The following is a 19304-nucleotide window of genomic DNA, read 5'->3' on the forward strand; positions in this document are numbered from 1 at the left end:
TGCTGCCTCGGGAATGGAGTAGAGGCATCTGAGTCTTGGCTTTGGTGAGGCAGCAACTAGCTATGGGGACCCTTCCAACAGCCTGGGTGGCAAAGAAAGCCCAGGATGGGGGGTGGGGTGGGGCATGGAGGAAGGGAAGGGGCACTGATTCCCCTACACTGAGCCCGCTCTCCCATCTCCCCACCTTCTACCACCCTCCTGCCAAACCAGACTCAAGGCCATGCTCAAGACCTCTGGGAGGTCTTCCCCAAGCAGCCCAGGCCTGGAATTTAAGCTCATCATTTGTTCAAATATCTGAGTCCTACTTCCTGCTCATACTGGAAGCTCTGAAAATGGGGGCCATGTCTACCACATTGGGCTGGATTTTAATTAAAATTGGCTCTGAATTCATAGCCAAAAGGTAGTATCCTTTCCTTTCTTTAGACTGTCCTCTTCTCTGATGTAACATTGGGCTCTGTGCAGATGGCTCAGTGCAGGGGAATGACTGCTGCCTAGGAGGATGCCTTTTCACCACCCTAGGGCACCAGCCAAATTCTTGCCCATCCCAGAGCAGTGGTTTTCAAACTGGTTCTTTTTTTATACAGAAGAAATCTTTTTTGTTTTTTTCTTTAACAAAACATTACCGGAACTCCCATACATAAACTAGATGGAAAAGGAACTCTTCTGGTTGAATCCAATTTGGGGAAGGGGGAGTTATGCATGGAGAGGGCCAAGTTCTGCCTACTCAGTTTATGTGTTCCAGGGCTTTCTGGAACACACACAGTTTGAAAACCACTGTTGTAGAGCATCAAGGACCAGGGCTGGCTGGGGTAGAGTTTGACGCTCTACGACAGCCTGAGGAGCAACCGAAGGCCTTCAAGAAAGCCCTCCTCGCGTGGATTTTGCCTCCCTCTACCCAGGGACCAAGGTCAGCCTACTGCGGTACACAGCAAGAACAGTGGACCACAAGTCAAGAGATAAGGCTCTGGTCCCAGCTGTGACCTTTGTCTAGTCACTTAATCTTTCTGGGTCTCAGTTTTCTCAGCTGTAAAATGGGGATCATACCACCTGCCCTACCTACCTCATAAGGTTGTTGTGAGGATCAAATGAGATAATGGATGTGAAAACGCTTTGAAAAAAAAAGTATAAAGTGCTATACAAATGTAAGGTTTTATTATTTTTCCTATTATATTCCTAATTATTTATTTTTGACACCAACTCAGTCTGGGGAAGGGAAGGCGAACCTAGCACTCAGGGGGCGTCTGTCTGAGGTTTGGGAGAATCACAGGCCCCCTGGAAGCAAAACAGGAAAGGAAGGTGGTGACTGGGTCGTTTATACATTTCATATGATTTCACCACTGTCTACCCAGAACCTCCCCAACGGCCATTCCCAGGGTGCCCAAGATAAGTCTATGTCTAGACTGCAGGTCAACCCAGAATACCTGAGCAGGCTCGGGGAGGAAATGGATACCCTAGTGATACCTGCGCACCCTCTAATCAGGAGGCCTAGAGTGAACCCCCAGTCTCTCCAAGGGAACTCTGATCTGTAACCCCAAACACTTGTAATTGGCCAGAGGGTCCCTACCAACCCCCCACAAGCTCACCGTTTGTAGTGTGTGAGGATTTTAGGCTCTGATCGAGCACAACCAGTGGGGTTGATCATGAGTGGCAGCTCCATCAGGGGGTGGCGTCCATAGCGGAATAAATAATTTTGACAGCTTTCCACTCCAGGCAGCTGTGGGCACAGGTCATGCTCACTTTAGCCCGAGCACTTCTGGGGCAGAACCATCCTTCCCCACGCCCACCTGCCCCCACCCCTGGCCCCTTCCTTACTGATTCAGCTATGCGCAGCACGGCGTGCACTGTCAGCCCAAAGAGCTCCTCGCCTTTCAGGTACTCGGGGAAGAGCCGCAGCATGTCAGCCTCTTTCCTCATGGCAGCCACAGGCTCAATGATGCGATTCCACACAGCTGAGAGGCAAGGAAAGAGAGCAGCCCTCAGAGGCAACTTCTGCTCACTGACCTCAGCCCTAACCTCCACCTGAAGCTACGTTTGTTTTCTGTAGCCTGCCCACCTTGCTGTCAGGAGGGTGTGGGGTTCTTCAGGAGCCCCTCTTGGCCTCCCAATCTCAGTCTCCCTCAACAAGCCAGGAGGCTTCCCACCCTGGAGGGGCATCAGAGAGCCTTGTGACACAGAAACATGAACCCAGGGCCCAGGATACCCAGCACAGGCATGTTTTGGAGTTGAGAAGACTTGGGTTCAAGTTCTAATACTGGCCGTGGGACCTTAAGGCAAATACTTAAATCTCTCCACTACTCAGTTTCTCTATGTGTAAAACTTGGCATAATAAGAGTACTCGGCTTGCAGGGTTTTGTGTGAACAAAATAACCTGTATAAATCACTCAGCTTAGTTTATGGCACACAGCACATGCTCACTACAATGTAACTCTTACTGTTACTTTTATCAGTAACACTGAAACTGAGATCAAGATCTTATCCAGCGAAAAGCAACCATAAGGAACTCAAGGCTAGAATCAGATTGGGTGAGCTGGAAGGCGGAGTCTCAGAACTGTATCCTTTAGATCCACTGAGTTAGGAGAAGGAGCTGACATACGTGTAGTCAGACAAGCAAAATACCCTCTATCACAAGGGAATTCAAGGTGACTGAGCGGTCAAAACACTTTCTCTGGAGACCTTCAAGAGACCTCTGCCTGCCCTAAGTGGGGGAGAAAGATCACTCATGAGGAGCCTGCAGGTGTCTTCTCAACACCGTAAAGGGGACGCTGGGAGACACTTGCCCAATTCCGTATTACCACTTCAAGGGCCCCGTGCTCACCCTGGGGAGAGGCGTCAGTGAAGACCAGGTCCTCCAGGCCCTGCTCCATGACTTTGATCACAAACTCCGGCCGCCCGTTGTTCTCGCCGATGGAGCAGCGGTAGCAGCAGCGGCGGTTGTTAGTACGGAGGCTCCAGTAGATGCGTGTGGCCTCGTAGCCCACGGGATAGAGGGCGGTGGCACTGTGGAAGTCGGCCATCTGGTGGGGCAGCAGCTGTCCGATGGCGTGGAACACAAGGCCCCCTACACGGAACATGTGCAGCCGCTCCCCCCGCTGGATGATGCTGGCGATTTGCTTCACCTCATCTCGCTCAATGTAGACCCGCCGGAAGACAGCAAAAGAGCTCAGCTCCTGCTCGCAGGGCCCCTTGATCTTATGCATCGGACACAGCATGGTCTTGTCCTTGAAGAACATGCACTTGGCGCGGATGGCGCAGGCAAAATGGTAGACGTTGGGGCAACGCATGCGATTGCAGCTGCTGGTGGCACCAGTGCGCTGGCACAGGGAGCACTTGGTGAGCAGTCCTCGGTGCAGGGCAACCTCCACGTTCATCAGTGCCCCACCCTGGGTCTCATATACCTCCGTGGACCACAGGGCACAGTTGAGGTGCACCCACAAGTCCAGGTCCAGGTTCAGCAGGCGAGCGGGCCCATCCGTGGCCCCATCCCCCTCCTCATGACAGAAGCAGCAGCGCCGCATGTCTCGAGGCACCTTGTCAGGTCGCAGGGCTGTGCCAAGCTGCTCCATGAACTCCGCCACTTCCCGCTCGTCCTCCTGCCGCACACCACCCTTCTGGATGGTCAGCAGCAGCCGGAGACGCTTCCAGCGCACCCCCTTCCACTTCTTGAGGCGAGGGGGCCGGGAATCTTCGCCTTCCTCAGAAGGCCGGGCTCGGGGCTTGGGCCGGGCTGATTCAGGGGATGAGGCAAGTGGCAGAGGCGAGGGGACCGGCGGCTCAGCTGAGGGCTCAGCTGGAAGTTCAGCCAAGGGTTCAGCAGGGGGGCTGGCAGGCGAGGGCGCCAAAGGGGACGGGGGTGGGGAGGGTGCTTCAGGAGGCGGGGCCGAGAGCTGCCGCACGTCCAGGTTGGAGACGTTGTAGGTGTAGCTGTGCTGGGTGGGTGGCTCTGGGGCAGGGCTCTCCTATATGGGAAGACACCCTGTACCATTAGTGCCAGCTCCTCGCTGAACCAGTCACCTCTCTCCTCCCACCCAGATTCCACTCGCCCAAAAGCCCTGTGCCTTCTCGGTCCTAGCCAGACACCCACCCCTTTCCCGTCAACAGACCCACCTGTTTGAGGAGGCTCAAGATGTCTAACTGGCTCTTGAGGGTATAGCCGGGCAACACAGCATCAAACTGTTTCAGCCAATCAGGGCCAGCTTCTGGGCTCTTGCCTCCCAGACCCTTTTCTTTCCCACCTGCAGGAAGGAAGGGGTCAGAGCCTCCCACCAGAATCATTCCCTGCAGGTCCCAAGGAGTTTTCCTGCCAAACTCACCAGGGCCCTCAGCTTCCCCCTTCTTAGGCTCAATGCCTGCCCGGGCAGGGCTCTCTGGGAACAGCACCTCATAGGAGTTGGGGATCTTCATGCTTAGTAGCTCTGCCACTGCCACCATCACACCATTCAGGTTCTGCCAGGGCAGGAAAGGGGATGGGACAGCCGTGTCAGCAGAGTGCGTGGAGTGAGAACTACCACCAGCTTGGTAGGGACAAGGACACTCAGAAGGCAACTCCCCAGGTGGCCATGTGCCATCAGTCTTGCCCCTGTGCCATCCAGCTCTTCTCATACGTTTCCTTTATGGGCAGCCTCTCCCTAACCGCTGTGGGTACTAACGGGAGCTCCGCAGAAAGAGACCTGTGTCTGCTGGGTTTGGGAAATGACACACACTACATCCACTACCTGGAAATTCACAATACACATTAGCAAAGTAAAGGATCTGAAGAGTCTTGTAATAAAGAAACCTGTTTTGCTATTTTAACTGGGATTTCCAGTTTCCTTTGACCACAAAACCCTGATAACATTTTCAAAAAACCAGAATTCCACCCAGTGTGACTGGGGACACGCCGTTTTGTAGCACTCGTCGCATTATACACACTCTCCTATTTGTTGACTTGTGTCTTTACCACTGAACTGTGAGCCCCTTGAGGGCAGGGACCCCTTGTGCTACATTTTTCCTAATCCCACAGTCCAGCTCAGGCTTTCATACACAGTAGGTCCTCAATACATAGTTTTAAATGATTGCATTTATCCAGAGAAGCTCCCGGGACTGCCCACTGACCAGCATCCCCTTGGCCTCCGAGGCACCCCCAGGAACATACCTTGGCAGCAGCGGCAGAAACTGTCAGCATGACTGACACCTCGCTTCCTTTGCCCTTCTCCCAAGTTGTGGCAGGCAGCTTCCCAGGGGCCTCCAGGTCCAGGGCCCCATAAGGTTTGCTGTCTGGGAAGACTGAAGGAGAAAGAGGGACGTGTGTAAGCTCCTGCTGCCTCTCTCCCCAACCTCTGACAATGCAGCCCGGCCTGGCCAGGACCGGTCCATGCCCAGAGCAGCCTCTACCTGGGATGCTGGCCCGAGGAATGATGGGGATGACGGGGGAGAGAGCCCGGTCGTCCTGCTCCCACCGGCCTGAGCCCAGCTGAGGGAAACGAGGGGCTTCCTCCCCCAGGATGCTCTCGGGGGACGAAGCTGGCACAATGCTGTCAGGAGAATCGCTGTCCTCGTCACTCTCCATCCTGTGGGCCAAAAGCAGACATCCATTGCTAAGGCCCTACAGATGCCACCTCCCAAATCTAGAGATTAGTAGATGTCACAGCCCTGCTTGAAATCTGCCACTGTCCAAGGGAAAAATAAGGCGACCTGCCCGCACCCCCATTCCTCACCCCCATTTCTGGTCCCGCCCGCACCTGACATCCTCGGTCTGATTGTGAGGGGGCGTAGGCAAGGCGGCCAGCAGGTCTAGACTCTTCACCTCTGAAGCATCTGAGGGGTAGGTGGGAGAAGAAAAGTCAGGCTGAGGGTGGCCAGAGCCCATGGTGCTTTCTCCCACATGGTTCAGGCCTAACTAGTACAAGACCTAGCTTAGCTATCATGACCACTGTCTACCCATCCACCCACCTACCAGTTTAGGGCAGACAACCTATATTTACTGAGCCTTTCTAAAGAGGTACTCTGTAAGTACCTTCTTTGTTTGTAGTCTTTTAGCGACTCCATTAGGCGAGCACTATTTTTATTCCATAGTGAGAAAACTGAGCCTCACACAAGTCAATCAATTTGGCTGCAGTAACACAGCTAAATCGATGCAGGAGCCAGGATTCAAATCCAGATCTGACTGTAGTTCGTACCCACTGGGTAAGGAAGCTGGGCTATTCCCTGTAAGTGAAAGCCTCATAAATACGCTCCCTGTCCTGTTGCCTCTGCTCTAGACTCCAGAAACCAGCCACTGCCTCCAACAAATCAGTCCTGAAGAGGCCCTTCTTATCTCAAGGACCCTGTAGTGTAGGCACACAGAGCAACACACAGCCCACTCCTATCTTCAACTGTACCACATGACCCCAGCCACCCAGACCCAGCAGAGAAGGAGAAGCTCACTCCGTTCCTGACTTACCCCTCAGCGTCCCTTCAGTATCCCGGGCAGAGGTGGCATCCTTGGGGTGCTCCCCCAGCTCTTCAGATGGAGTGACGCCATTCACCATCTTCTGCTGCACCGATGGGGGTGGGGTGGGGGGCAGCGACGAGGGTGGTGTCGGCGGGTTACTCAGGTTATTCTGGGGGTGGGGGTGGGGTGTTGTGTGCAAGATGGCACAGGGAGACTGACATGATCTCCTGGCCCTACACTATACCAGCAATTTCCACAAGTCTGCCATCCCCATCTCCACCTCCCCAGGAACCTCACCGTCCCCAAAAGGTATTGCCATTTTTCTGACCTTGGTAAGCAGCTGGGAATAGTAGTCAGGGCCTGTGGGCAGCGTCCCACTTCCAAAGGCCCCCCTCAGCTGGCACTGCCCGTTGACTGGGCAGCCGCTGCCGAAGGGAGCAAAGAGGCTAAAATTGGCGGTGATGGCGGGCTCCGCGAGGGGCAGCAGGGACAGCTCCTAGGAGGGGCGAGACGACAAGGCTGGAAACCTGCAGCGTGTACATCTCTGCTACTGCACAGGTGGGGGCCAGGCTGCCCCCTATCCTGGGACGGGACCAGGGGACTGGCTCCTGGGGGTCACCTGTTTCAGCTGTTTCAGCAGGGCCTCGCTGGCCCTGACCCCGTCCTCCTTCCGCAGCTTCTTTCGGGAGCTCACCAACCTGTCGCTTGCCTTCTGTACCCTCTTGGGCTTCGGTGTCAAAGGCTTCCTTGCTGCTGTATCCTAAGCCAGATAAACCCACGGTGAAGGCCGCCGTCCCCCTCGGAGCCCTCACCTCATTCCACCCAGACCTGTTCACTCTGCCCCCCGGCTCCAGGCCCCGCACCGTCTGCTCCACTCCAGCTAGAGTACTCACCTCCTTGTTGCTGGGGGTACCCTGTAGTTTCTGCTCCAGCCCAGCCAGCTTGCTGTCAATGTGCCCGTTGATCTCAGCTCGCAGCCCCTCGGGCCCCCGCCCAGTGCTGAGTTGCACATTCTTTGCTCGTAGAAGCTTCTGCAAGAGCAGATGCCCGGCCTCTGAGCGAGGGCCTGCCAGCAGGAGGTGGTTGCTGGTACCTGGTGCCCCTATTGGCTCTCCGTTGGCCTCCCTCTTCACTGCCTGGGCTCCCAGGGCACATGGCTCTTCCCGAGGCTCCTGCTTGATGCTGAGATGGGGTGGCTCGGGTACCACCTGCCCATTCACCTGCTCCAGATGCCCAGGTACCAGGCTGCTTTGGTCCGGCTTCTGGGCTTCTGCTAGGTTGTCTGGGGGGTCCCAAGGTCCCAGCCCCTTGCCAAAGAAGGTATCTGCAAGCTGGGCAGCAGCAGGTGAGACTCTCCCAGGAGGCAGCTCCAAGGGTGGCCCCTGGGGTTTTGGGGTTCCTGGTTGGGTGGTAGGGAGCTGGGCCTCAGAGGGAAGCTGGGAGCTGGGGGAAGGTAACTGTGAGGAAGGTCTCTTTGGCTCTTGGGGGCTGGACGGTGGAGGCGTGGGAAGGACAGGGCCAAGGACTGGTCCTGTGGATAAGGCTCCTTGTGGGGCGGGGAGCCGGGGTGGGCCCTGAGGTCGAAGCCCTGCCCCCAGCTCCTGAAGAGGGCCTGTCTGGGATCCAGGGAAGCCCCCAAGTTGGGGTTGGCGGCCCAGGAGGCCCTGGAGGGGAGAAGGCTGGGTCCCAGGCTCCTGGTAGGGCAGGGCCTGGCGTACTGCCTGACTCTGCTGTAGCTGCCGCTGCATGAGGAGTGCCTGTAGTTGCTGCTGCTGCTGAGGACTCAAGTGCCGCAGCTGCGGGTTTTTGGCCAGGACTCCTTGAAGCTGTGCTCGAAGCTGACCCACTGTAGGCATGACCCCAGCCCCAGGCAGGCTCTGCCCAGGCTGGGGGACAGATCCTGGTTTGGCAGGCTGTGGCCCTGCATTATTTTGCATGGGCCGCTCTAGTCCAAGGGGCTGCTGGGAGCTCAGAAGGTTCTGGGTCATGGGTCCAGGCTGTTCCCCTAAGGAAACAGAGGATTGGGCCAGCACGTGGGGCATAGATGAGGCCTCAGAAGATGATCCACTGCCTGGTTGCCCGTGGCTTCCCACACCCGCTGTGTGGAGCAAGTTAACTTGCTGCTGCTGTTGTCCTGGGAGCCTCAGAGGTGGCTGCAGCTGCACAGAGTTGGGCTGAGGCTGGGCCTGGGGCTGGACAAGGAGGAGTTGTGAGTCCCCGGAGAGTGAGGGCTTTACCTCCCCTGGTTCAGTGGCCACTGACTCTGGTACAGTCCCTACTGCTAACGGCCCTCCCTGATGCGTGGAGGGCCCCTCAGTGGCCTCCGGAGGAAGAGCTGCCTCTACAATGTTTTGTTCCTTGCCCGTTAGGATGAGGGTTGGGCCCAGGGCTCCGGGGCTAGAAAAGTGTTGCAGAGGCTTGGCTGGCAGGCCAGGGCCGAGTGTCACTTGCTGCTGCTGCTGCTGCTGCTGCTGCTGCTGTTGCTGCTGCTGCTGCTGCTGCTGCTGCTGCTGTTGAGGGGACAGTAAAGTTCGACTCTGGCTCAAGAGGCCCATCTGCTGCTGCTGCTGTTGTAGCTGCTGCTGCTGCTGCTGCTGCTGCTGCTGTTGTAGCTGCTGCTGCTGCTGCTGCTGTTGTAGCTGCTGCTGCTGCTGCTGTAGCTGCTGCTGCTGCTGCTGCTGCTGCTGTAGCTGCTGCTGCTGCAGCTGTTGCTGTTGCAAGGAGGCCATGGGCTGAGCACTCAGTTTGGGCTGCCCACTGTGTGGCATCAGACCCTGCTGAAGATGGGAAAGCCCCGCCATGGATCCCTGCTGTTGGTGCTGCTGCTGCTGCTGCTGCTGCTGCTGGGATGTGACTAGCCGGTGTCCCATAAGGCCCTGACCCTGCTGTGCCAGCTGGGGGGAACTTAGCACCCGGGGCTGGGTCAGGATCACCTGTCTGTGAGGGCCCTGGGGGCCCAGAGCTCCAGGGTGCTGTTGCTGCTGCTGCTGCTGCTGCAACACTGCCACCTGCGCAGGGCCCAGCATGCCCTGGGGCCCCTGGGGTGGCTGCGGGGACAGCTGCTGGACCAGGAGGCCCTGATGGCTGCTGGGAGGCAGAAGCCCTTGGGGCTTGGGACCCAGACCCTGGTTTGCCGGTACCCCTGGGCCCTGCTGCTGTTGCTGCTGGATTGCCACCTGTCCTAAGAGGTGCTGCTGCTGCTGTTGCAGTTTCTGGGCAAGCTGCAGGCGTTGCTGCTGTAGCTGCAGCTGCCTCTCCTGTAAAAGCCTCGAGTCAGGTCCTAGGCCTCGAAGAGCAAGGTTGCCAGGGAAAAAGCCCCCTGAGGGGCCGGCGAGGGCCCCAGCCCCACCAGAATGTTGCTGTTGCTGCTGCTGGGCCAGGGTGGTGTTGAGGAAGGGGCCACCAGGCTGTCCAGGTAGTGCCATGCCCCCGGGGGGCAGGCGAAGACCTGCAGCTTGCCCACCGGGGGGCCCCTGCGGTGGCTGCAGCCCATGGCCAGGGAGCAGCTGACCAGGAAGCTTGGTGAGCAGCCGGGGACTCTGGGAAGGGCTAAGGGCCAATACAGCCGAGTGCTGCTGCTGCTGCTGCTGCTGCTGCTGCTGCTGCTGCTGCTGCTGCTGCTGCTGCTGCTGCTGCTGCTGCTTATTCCGATATTCTGCCATGAGGTTAGTGTGCTCCTTCTGCTGCTTCCGGACCTAACACGGGAGGGTCAGGAAGGTCAGCCTGGAGCCTGCCCACCCATGCCACCCCTCTTCCCAGGCTCCCGGTTGCTAGGCCGAAGTCTGCCTTCCCCACCTGATCCAGCTGTTTCTGGATCTTGCTCTGTTGTTCTGTAACCAGCTTGAGCTTCTCAGCATCAGCCTCTGGGAACTCACGGCCGGCCTTTTTGGCAGTGCGCTGCTTGGCGCACAGAGCTTTCCGGGACTTGCGGTGCACCCCAATCTGCTCCTCTAGCACCTTCAGTTGCATCTGTAGGAGCTGCTGGGTATGGAACAGCCACTCCTCATACTGCCGCTGGTCAGCCTCATCTGGGAAAGGAAGCAGGCGGGTGTCAGGTGATCCAAGTCCCTCTTTCCCCACATACCCCAAGCCCCTTCCTTGCACTCTCCTCCCCAGCCCCATACTCACTGATCACTCCCTGGGCAAAAGTGGGTGGATTGGGACGAGGCTGGGAGGGGTCACCGGCACTCCGCTCCTGTGACGAGAGAGACAGCTAAAGGGTCACTGTTCTGTACCAGGCCCTAAGAAGGGTGGCCTGATGGCACAGGACCCAAGCTCCCACTCCCACCTGACCATTTATTTACCTGGCCACTCCCAGCTGCCACGTGGTTCTGCAGGTCACTGCCGGGCCCCCCTGAGAGTCTCTGGGCTAGCAGGGACACTTGCTGCCTGGAGTCCGCCAAAGCAAAGAGGATGTGTCGGTGATAGGGAAAGTTGAAGGGCAAAGAGGTGGGACAAGAAGGAAGCAGGATCAGGAAGAACAGGGGAAGGACTGGAAAAAGGAAGGGCCAACACTCCCACCCTGCAAGCCTTACCTGTTCATACCAGGTGCCACTCCAATGCTGCCCTGAGCCATCACCTTCTTGATGCCTTTCAAAGCAACCATCTTGGCCTTTGCAATAGGATCAATGATATCTTCTGCAGCAAATTTGTCCAGGTCTGGAGAGGGAGGAGCCAAGTGAGCTGGGCACTGAGGTCAATGCCCCATTCCATGTCTGCTGTTCCAACACCTTGACCTCACTAAGCCAACCAGAACAACGGCACGGCATGGTGGAAAGACCACCGGACTAGGAGCCCGGCAGCATAGGTGACTCAGTTCTATTATTCACAGAACATGTGGCTCCGTTTTTACGCGCACAGTGCTAGGAAAAAGTACTCAGTAAATATCTGTTGAGCCAATATATCAATGTCATTTCACCTCTTTGAGCCTCAGTTTACTCTTCTATTTTGTAGAGATCATGATTCCTTATTCTGCTCACCTCATAGAGCTACTGAGAGGATCAAATGTGACCAGAATACGAGTACACTTTATGACCTAGAAAGCATTCTTCAAAAGTAGTGTTCTTAGGGCAACTAAGCGCAGCCCAAGAACCCAAGATGCGGGCACTGTGCCAAAGCCCAACGCCAGAGCTGTTTTGGGCACAACACGCATCACCTACAGACCACTCTTCTGCCTGTCCAGGATGCTGGGCAGGAAAAGAGAAACCAGCAGCCACCAAAAACTTAAATCTTCCTGAAATTCTGTACATTATATATTTCTCCACTGCTCAGAGAGCTTAACTGACTCCCTACTTTTTTTTTCTTTTTTTGGCCCCGCCGCGCGGCATGTGGGGTCTTAGTTCCCCAATCAGGGATCGAACCCTCGCGCCCTGTATTGGAAGCACAGTCTTAACCACTGGACTGCCAGGGAAGTCCCCTGACCCCCTACTTTTAAGAGGACTAACCCAACCCCCTCTCCTGGTTATTTTGAGGCAGTAAAACAGTTAAGAGGATATGAGGGCCAGGGTTCAAATTCCAGTTCTGTTAGTTGTGTGACCTTGGGCAAGTTAACTTAACCTCTCTGCCTCAGTTTCCTTTTCTACACTCCAAGGTAATAATAGTACCTACTTAACGTGTTTGTTGTGATGATTAAATTACACAATGAATGTAAAGCGCTCAGCACAGTGTTTGGCATGGCAAACCACCATTATTCAATAGATGCTATTGTAATTTGAGGTCTTCTTCAATCTGGGCCCTCTTCTTACCTCTCCATAGCTACGGTAGCGCCCCCTCACTTCCCTCCGCAAAGCCGGCTCCAGGCTAACCATTGTCTCCACTCGTTGTCTCCAAATATACCCCATCGGCTTTCCTGCTGCTAAGTCTCACTAAGTCTTTTCACCAACCCGGTTGCTTTTTCTTGCACCACTCCTCTCCAAGTCCTAATCTTTGGGTCTCACCCCAGCTACAAAGCCTTTGCTAATCAGACGTCATGTGTCTGTTCCATTCATTCATTCCACATCTGAATGCCTGCTGTGCGCCGGGCACTATTCTCCCTTAAAAGCTACAGTGCTTCTGCTTACACCACTCGTATGGGATTTGGCCAAAGCTCTTTGTGTCCCATCCCCTTTAACTAGGGAGGATCTTGGGTCTGCAGCCTCAGTGAGCATTTAGTGGTAACGGCGATAAGCCAGCGCCCCCAGATGAGGTTACCTGTATCCGGGAAGAAGCTGTTAGCCAGCTGCTGCTGCATCGCCAGCTGCTGCGGTTTCATGCACATGGAAGGTGGCATACTACCCATGGGCTTCTGTGCCAGCACTGGCTGTGGGCTCTGCTGGGGCACCAAGCCTGCCTGTCCCCCATGCTGCCCACTTAGCATATGCCCTTGGTTGGACACCATGGTCATGGATGGGGCCAGGCGCTGCTGGAGGGCGTGAGCTGGTGGCTGGGTGGGCATCAGTGGCTGGGCCAAGCCCGGCTGTCGGGAACCTCCAAGTCCCAGGGCAAGCTGCTGCTGGGCGCCAGCCAAACTGGGAGAAGAGCCCTCATGTGGCAAAGACACAGCCTGGGCAGGGCCCGGGGTGGACAGTAGGGAATGCTGCTGTTGCTGCTGCTGCTGGGCAGGCTGCAGCTGTGCTGAGAGCTGCTGCTTCTTCTGCAGCTCCTTCTTCTCATGTTCCAACAGGTCCTCGATGAGCAGGGGCAACTCACTGGCTACCAGTGAGCTCTCCATCTTGTCCAGCTCATCCCCAGATGCATGTCCACCGGGCAAGGTCAGGGCCCCACTCTCTAGCTCAAACTTCTCCAGCAGGGAGGACCCTCCTGGGCCACTCAGTGGGCTGGGGGTCAGCAGGTGAGCTGGTGGTCCTCCTGTGGTCCCAAAGGGGACCTTCTCAGCTGGGTGCCCACTACTGGAAAAAGGTCCTGTGCCCATTCGAGTGTCCCGGCTGCCCACCACACTCTGTCCTGGCTTCAGCCCCAGGCCTAGGGAAGTGGTGGCTGGAGATGGCTCTACCTTGGGGGTGGTAATGGTAAACTGGCAAGGGGAAGGGTGGCGCCCACCCTCCTCCAACTTGGGCTTCACCTCGGGGAGCACTGACGCCAGACGGGGCTCAGAGGCATCAGCAGCGGGGGGAGGGCGCTCCTCAGGGCCCAAGGGTCCTGGCTCCACCCCCCGCAACAGAGCCTCCCGCTCAGCCTTTTCATTGGCCGACTCCACCAGCCTCAGATGCTCATTGAAGATGTCCTTCTTGTCCCCGGTGTCCAGCTCAGGGTCAGTGTAGGCCAACAGGTCAAACTCATCCCCGTTGAGCAGGTCGTCCAGGTGGGGATCATTGGTCTCCAGGTTTTCCAGGGTGCCCAGCTCATCATCTCCCTTGGCCACGTCCACACCCAGGCCCAGGTGAGCAAGCTCCTCATCATCCTCCAGGGCCTTGTGGGCATCAAAGTCGTCATCCAACTCAGGATCCTCACAGGGTAACTTCCCCGCTTCCAGGGCCAGAGGAGGGCGGCCAAGCTCAGCGCCTGAGGGGGGCCGGCTGACTAGCTCCAAGCCAGCAGGCGCGTTGGGACCCTTGGTATGGGGCGTTGGATGGAGGCCGTTGTTCAGTTCAGGGGCCGGCGGGGCTGAGGGTTTCTGAGGAGGAAGGCCTGACACTGCTAGGCCACGAAGCCCTTCAGGGGCCAGTCGGTGAGAATCCTCAGTTACAGGGAAAAAACGGGGTCTCTGAGGGGGGCCCTGACCAGGAAACGGAGGCACCCCCGGTCCGAGTCCTTTCTGTACATTGTGCCGCAACTCAATGAACTGGGCAGGACCAGCCGGACCAGGCACTGGCTCACCAGGGCCAGGCAGGCGGGTGGGAATTCCCGCCAAGGGGGAACCTATGGCTTGGCGGCCAAGTTCAGGCCCAGGAGTTGACGGAAAGCGTGTCGACATGGCAAGTCGCATGGAAGTTGCTGCTGTTGCCTGTTGTTGCTGCTGCTGCCACAGTTGCTGCTGCTGCTGCTGCTGCTGCTGCAAGGGCAGGGACCCAGGATACGGTGCTCGCTGATAGAAGGCTTGGGAGCCTCCCACCAATTGCCTGGAAGAATATGCAGTAGCCAGTGAGACAGAAGCAGGATGAAAAAGAGCTAGAACACGGGCTGCCCTAAGGAAGGAAGGATGGAGTTAATGCAGTGAGGGGGAAGGAATGGGGAAGCGAAGTTAAGTGATGCTGAAGAAGGATTAGAGAGACGGGAAAATCAGAGGCAGCACACAATGGAGGTACAATATGTTCCCTTGATTTTCCCCCAGGGCACCCCCTGGAGCCTCACCGGCTGTTCACATCCATAGAGGAAGGGGTGGCTGGTGGAGGTGGCCGGGAGAGTCGGTCATCACTGGGGAAAGCCCCTGGCCCCAGGATGGGGCCACCCAGCTTGCTTGGGGGCAGCCCCACAAGGCTGCTCTTGTCCTAGGAGAGATGAGGGTAGATGAAGGTGGGGGCCACCTTCAGCATCTTGGATCCACTACCCCTTGCCACTCTACCTACCTGGGTGCCGGCAAAGGGGGTCTGGCCTCGACCCAGCTGCTCAAAGGCAGGGCTACTAGGCTCAGCACCCCAGCTGCCCGGGGGCCCCACTGCTCCGGCAGCTGCCGCGGTTTCCTTCTCCTGCCGAAGGGTGTTGCGCTGGATCTGCTGCCGAATCAGCAGCTCCCGTAGTCGTTGGCGCTGCGCAGGGAACAGAGAAGAGGGGTGAGTCCATTCTACTCAAACCAAAGGGCTGGCACAGAAACAGAGGAGACGTGGAGGGTGCTCAGGTCCAGGATGTCGACTCACCTGTCGCTGCTTCTCCAGCTCGGTCTGACTGAGGCTGGACATGCCTGGGTCCTGGGTACCTGGAAGTTCAGGTGCCGCCAAAGAGCTGCCCATCCCAGCCCCTGGGTCTTCTCGCTTCTCAACTGGAGAGGTGATGCCTGCCCGCTGTGAGGCTCCATGGGACAGGTAGGGGAGGGATCCATCGGGTGCGGGTGGTGGAAGGACTGATGGGGGGCGTAGTGGGGACAGCCCATAGCCCTCTCCTGTGGACCCACTGCTGGGTCCCAGAGGGCTGCCCGATGGGTGGAAGTTCCCTGTGGCTACTGTGTAGTTTGTGCTTTGAGGCTTGCCCAAGGTAGGGCCGGGCCCAAAATGGCTGTTGATCCCATGGGGTGGAGGGAGACCAGGCTGAGGGACAGGGGGCTTTAGCGAAGGCTCCCCTACTGCCTGAGGGAAAGTGAAACGCATGGGAGAAGGGGTGCCTACAAATGCACCAGTCCCAGGGGACCGGGCAAAATTGGGGGGCTGCACACTTGGGACCTTGGCATGGAGCTCAACTGCCGGCCCTGAGGGCAGGGCTGCTGGGAAACCCCCAGCCCCCAACGGAGTGTGGGCTAGAGGCCCAGCCTTGAAGGCAACTTCAGGGGGCTGGGGGCGGGGCGGCTTATGCAGTGGGGCAAACGGGTCCCGGGACTGAGGGCGTGAGGGTGGGCGGGAATAAGGGTCAGGGGACTGGAAGCGAGGGGTAACAGGGGATGGGCAGAAAGCCTCAGCAGACAGAGGACGGGGTGTCAACGGGGACTGGGAGCTGGACTGGGACTGGGGACTGGCGGGCACTCGGGAGAAAGGGTCAGAGGGCAGTGAGCGAGGAGGCAGGGCACAGCAGCTCTCAGGGGGTGGGGGTGGGGGCCGAGGGGTCAACGGGGGTTGGGCATAGGGGTCAGGGTAGGGGCCAGGGCGAAAGATGTCCGAGTGGCTGGGAGGAGAAGGGGCCAAAGCCTGGGCAGGGGGCGGCTCCTGGGGCCTTAGGCCCAAGCCTGGGCTCTGGGGCTCTACCTGAGATGCCCGAGGGGTCAGGGGGGCTTTGAAGACATCGGGTGCCTTTAACTCCAGGCCACCCAGATGGGGGCCTGAGGAGGGTGAGTCAACAAAGCCCAGGTTTGGGGGCCCATAGCTGGGAGACGATGCCCCAAGCTCTTCCTTCTTCACCTCTAGGGCCTTCCGAGACTCCACGAAAGGCAGGGGCGACAGCAGAGGCTCAGAAGCCTTGCCTCCCCCTACCCCTGGGCTCTCAGGCACAGCCAGGTTGTCCAGTGAGGGGCAGCGGGGTTTGAGGAAGGGGTCAGGTGTGGAGGGCTGGTGTCGGGGGGTGCCAGGTGGGGTGGTGTGGAACTCCCCTGGCTGGCCGGTCCCAGGACGAGATGAGGCGCCCAGCGTCGCGGGCTGCGCGGGGGCCCCGGTCGGACTAGGATAGGGAGGATAGGTGGGTGGTGCCGTGGGGAAGCGGGGCTCCAGAGCGTAGGCGGGGGCCAGTCCAAAGGGGTCCTGCGAAGGCACTTGGGCGGGCACCTGGGGTGGGAGCTTGAGGAAGAGCTCACCGGGCGAGTCGGGGCCGGGCACCGTGCCCGCCGGCGGCTTCAGAAACCCATCCGCAGAGGTAGACAAGCCGGCGGGGGGAGTGGGGCTGCCAATGAAAATGGTGGGGGCAGCAGCAGGAGGCGGGCTGCCCAGTGCCCCTGGCTGGGGGGGAATGCGGAGATGTAGGGCCGGTCGGTCAGTCTTACGGGCCATGTCGCCCACCTTGGTCTGCTTGTTGATCTGGCTCTCAGCCTGCTACAGGGGGAGACCAGGCACAGAGCAGTCAGTCAGGCTGCTGTAGGCAGGCCCTACGTCCCCCCTACCCTTAGAGAGCCCGCCCCACTACAGGCCTTGGACGGCACGGCCCAGCCTGGCCCCCACTCACCTTTTGCACCTTGTTGATGCGGTGAGCTGCCCGGTTATCTTTGGCCTTTTGCTGAGGAATAGAGGACACAACCTTAGGCTAGGACGCAATCTCACGCTGAGCCCCCAGCCCTCGCAATGTCACTCACACTGCCTACCCAGAAGCTGATCCCTACTGGCCCAGCTGCTTTGGGAGTGGGGAATGGAAAGAACTGAGGCGACCTTCCCAAAGTCACCCCACACCCTCAGTTCCCACGCTGACCCAGGCTCCCTCTGTCTCACCAGGTAGGGGGCTTTATCAGCAGCTGGAACTTTTCTCCAGAGCTTCATGATTTGTTTGCAGCGGCTAGACCAGTCTGGAGGGCAGACAGAATGTGTTAGAGGAGACCTGGCAGGTGACCCCCTGCACGTGCCATGTTACAGGTTCTCTCCCTTGCCCTCATCCCACGGGTACCTGGGTAATCTTGCTTGAGATTGGGAAAGTTAATGTTGGCATAGAGCACAGGTGAGATGGTAGAGAGCTGGCCCAACTCCTCGTCCTTCTCCCAGCGCTGAAGACTCCGCTGGTTGTAGGAGAGCCCGTCGCCCTCACCCTCTGTGGTGGGCGTGGTCGGGGTGGAGGGCGTGGTGCCCCCCGAGCCTGTCCAGGGGCTGTCTGGCTCACCGGGCTCCGGGCTAAAGAAGCCCCCGCGCTCCCTGGGGCGCAGGGGCGGAGAGTCACAGAGGGCAGGGACGCCAAGTCCCACCCCAGACAAACTGCCCAGAGTCCCCAGGCCACTGCCCTGCCCCAACAGAGGACAGTCACTAACAAAGGAGCAGAGGGAGGTGTTGCTACAGCAGCACCCAAGAGTCCAAGGTTCCCTCCCTTGGCATGGCCCCAGTTGGAAGGAAGAGACTGCCCACGGGGGTTAAGCATAAATACCAACCTAGAATCCAGGAATGGGGACTGGCAAAGGCCCGGGTAGGAGTCCATTGGGCTGCTGGAGGGGAGATTGCCCAAAGGGAGTCCACCTACAAGAGGGACAGGATCAGCGAAAGGAGTAAGTGGCCCATCCTGGAGGCAGGCTTGGCCACACCTGCCCACCCAGTTTTCAAACCACTCCTATCCAGATCACCTTGAAGAAAGGGCCTCTGTAGCGGTGTACGGCTGCCGTCGAGGCCAGGGGTTCCACAACCCAGATGTTGCTCTCGCTCAGAACCCAGAACATCCTTGAAAAGCTGCTGCAGGTCCTTGGATTCCATCTTGGGCAGTTCTGTGAGGGATCGATGAAGGATGCTGCTGAGGAAGACTGGGGAGTTGAAGGGACACCACAGGGCTACAAATGGTCACGGCCAGGGAAGGTGCCCACGACTCCCCACTAGAGAAGCTGTAGAGATGAGAGTCTCACAGGTAGGATGCTCTCCTTCTCCCACAGAGGACCCTTATAGGCAAGGAGTGTGGGTCACAGCCTCACCTTCTGTGGGAATCCTGTCTAAGTCAGAGCTAAGCATCCCTTCCCCCGGGGTGCCTGGCTTCTCAGGGTCACTAGGCACTGGGGATGCCTTTACGCCGCCATCCTCAGGTCCTGCAATTGCCAGGAGAAACCCATCAGCCACGGCCAGTATGGAGGTACCACACTGGCCACCCTGAACCGCAGAAGGCATGGAACACTTTCCAGCCTCCATCCCTGATAGTGCTCAGCGGCAGAACAGACTGACATAAGCAAAACCAAGATGGCACACAGTCCTCCCAGCAGCCCTCACCTGATGTGTCAGCCTTGCCCTCAGGACCACGGGATTCTTCATCTGCAACATCGGGACCATCATCTCCTATGAGCAACAGTCGCCATTCCAATCAGAGATGCCCTACATGTGATGCCCCGAATAGGACCCCAGCTCCAAGGCCAGGGCCCTTGGCCCACCCTCAACTCCTGGAGACCAGCCCATTTCCCACTAAAATCTCTTACCAGCTTCTAAGCACAGAGCGAAATTGGACCCCTTCAGACCACCTTACCCCCACACGACTGACCTTTCTGTGAGGTCGGGAGCTCCTTCCTATCTGAGCCTCCATCCCCCTTGGCTTTTGGGGTTCCTAGTCCAAAGCTTGGCCGGCCCACCCCAACTGCAAAAAGGGCCTTCCGGCTCAGGTCCAGCAGCTCCTTCCCAAAGAAGGCTTCCTGTGGGAGGAGTCAGGGAGAAACAGG

The 19304-nt window shown here is 58.0% G+C and overlaps 1 protein-coding gene across 10 annotated transcripts in view; it reads right to left on the reverse strand.

Moving 5' to 3' along the window:
• The window catches only part of KMT2D (lysine methyltransferase 2D), a 39499-nt gene that overhangs the window by 4011 nt on the left and 16184 nt on the right, over positions 1-19304 (reverse strand). For 4 of the 10 annotated variants that reach the window (XM_049694646.1, XM_049694641.1, XM_033436393.2 and 1 more), the window contains 29 exons: positions 19130-19277; positions 18865-18930; positions 18576-18686; positions 18237-18410; positions 18048-18132; positions 17576-17817; positions 17404-17477; positions 17144-17194; positions 15202-17013; positions 14914-15093; positions 14699-14835; positions 12599-14466; positions 10945-11068; positions 10714-10798; positions 10538-10604; positions 10205-10437; positions 7303-10104; positions 7029-7169; positions 6738-6905; positions 6419-6578; positions 5718-5793; positions 5371-5546; positions 5132-5262; positions 4311-4443; positions 4105-4232; positions 2816-3956; positions 1813-1949; positions 1584-1714; positions 1061-1108 (listed from right to left, as the gene is read on the reverse strand). In XM_049694646.1, the coding sequence (XP_049550603.1) occupies positions 1061-1108; positions 1584-1714; positions 1813-1949; positions 2816-3956; positions 4105-4232; positions 4311-4443; positions 5132-5262; positions 5371-5546; positions 5718-5793; positions 6419-6578; positions 6738-6905; positions 7029-7169; positions 7303-10104; positions 10205-10437; positions 10538-10604; positions 10714-10798; positions 10945-11068; positions 12599-14466; positions 14699-14835; positions 14914-15093; positions 15202-17013; positions 17144-17194; positions 17404-17477; positions 17576-17817; positions 18048-18132; positions 18237-18410; positions 18576-18686; positions 18865-18930; positions 19130-19277 (10829 nt within the window). The other 6 variants (XM_049694643.1, XM_049694642.1, XM_049694647.1 and 3 more) reach the window with 6 other exon arrangements.

Source organism: Orcinus orca, chromosome 11, assembly GCF_937001465.1.
Source record: "Orcinus orca chromosome 11, mOrcOrc1.1, whole genome shotgun sequence".
Taxonomy (NCBI): Eukaryota; Metazoa; Chordata; class Mammalia; order Artiodactyla; family Delphinidae; genus Orcinus; species Orcinus orca.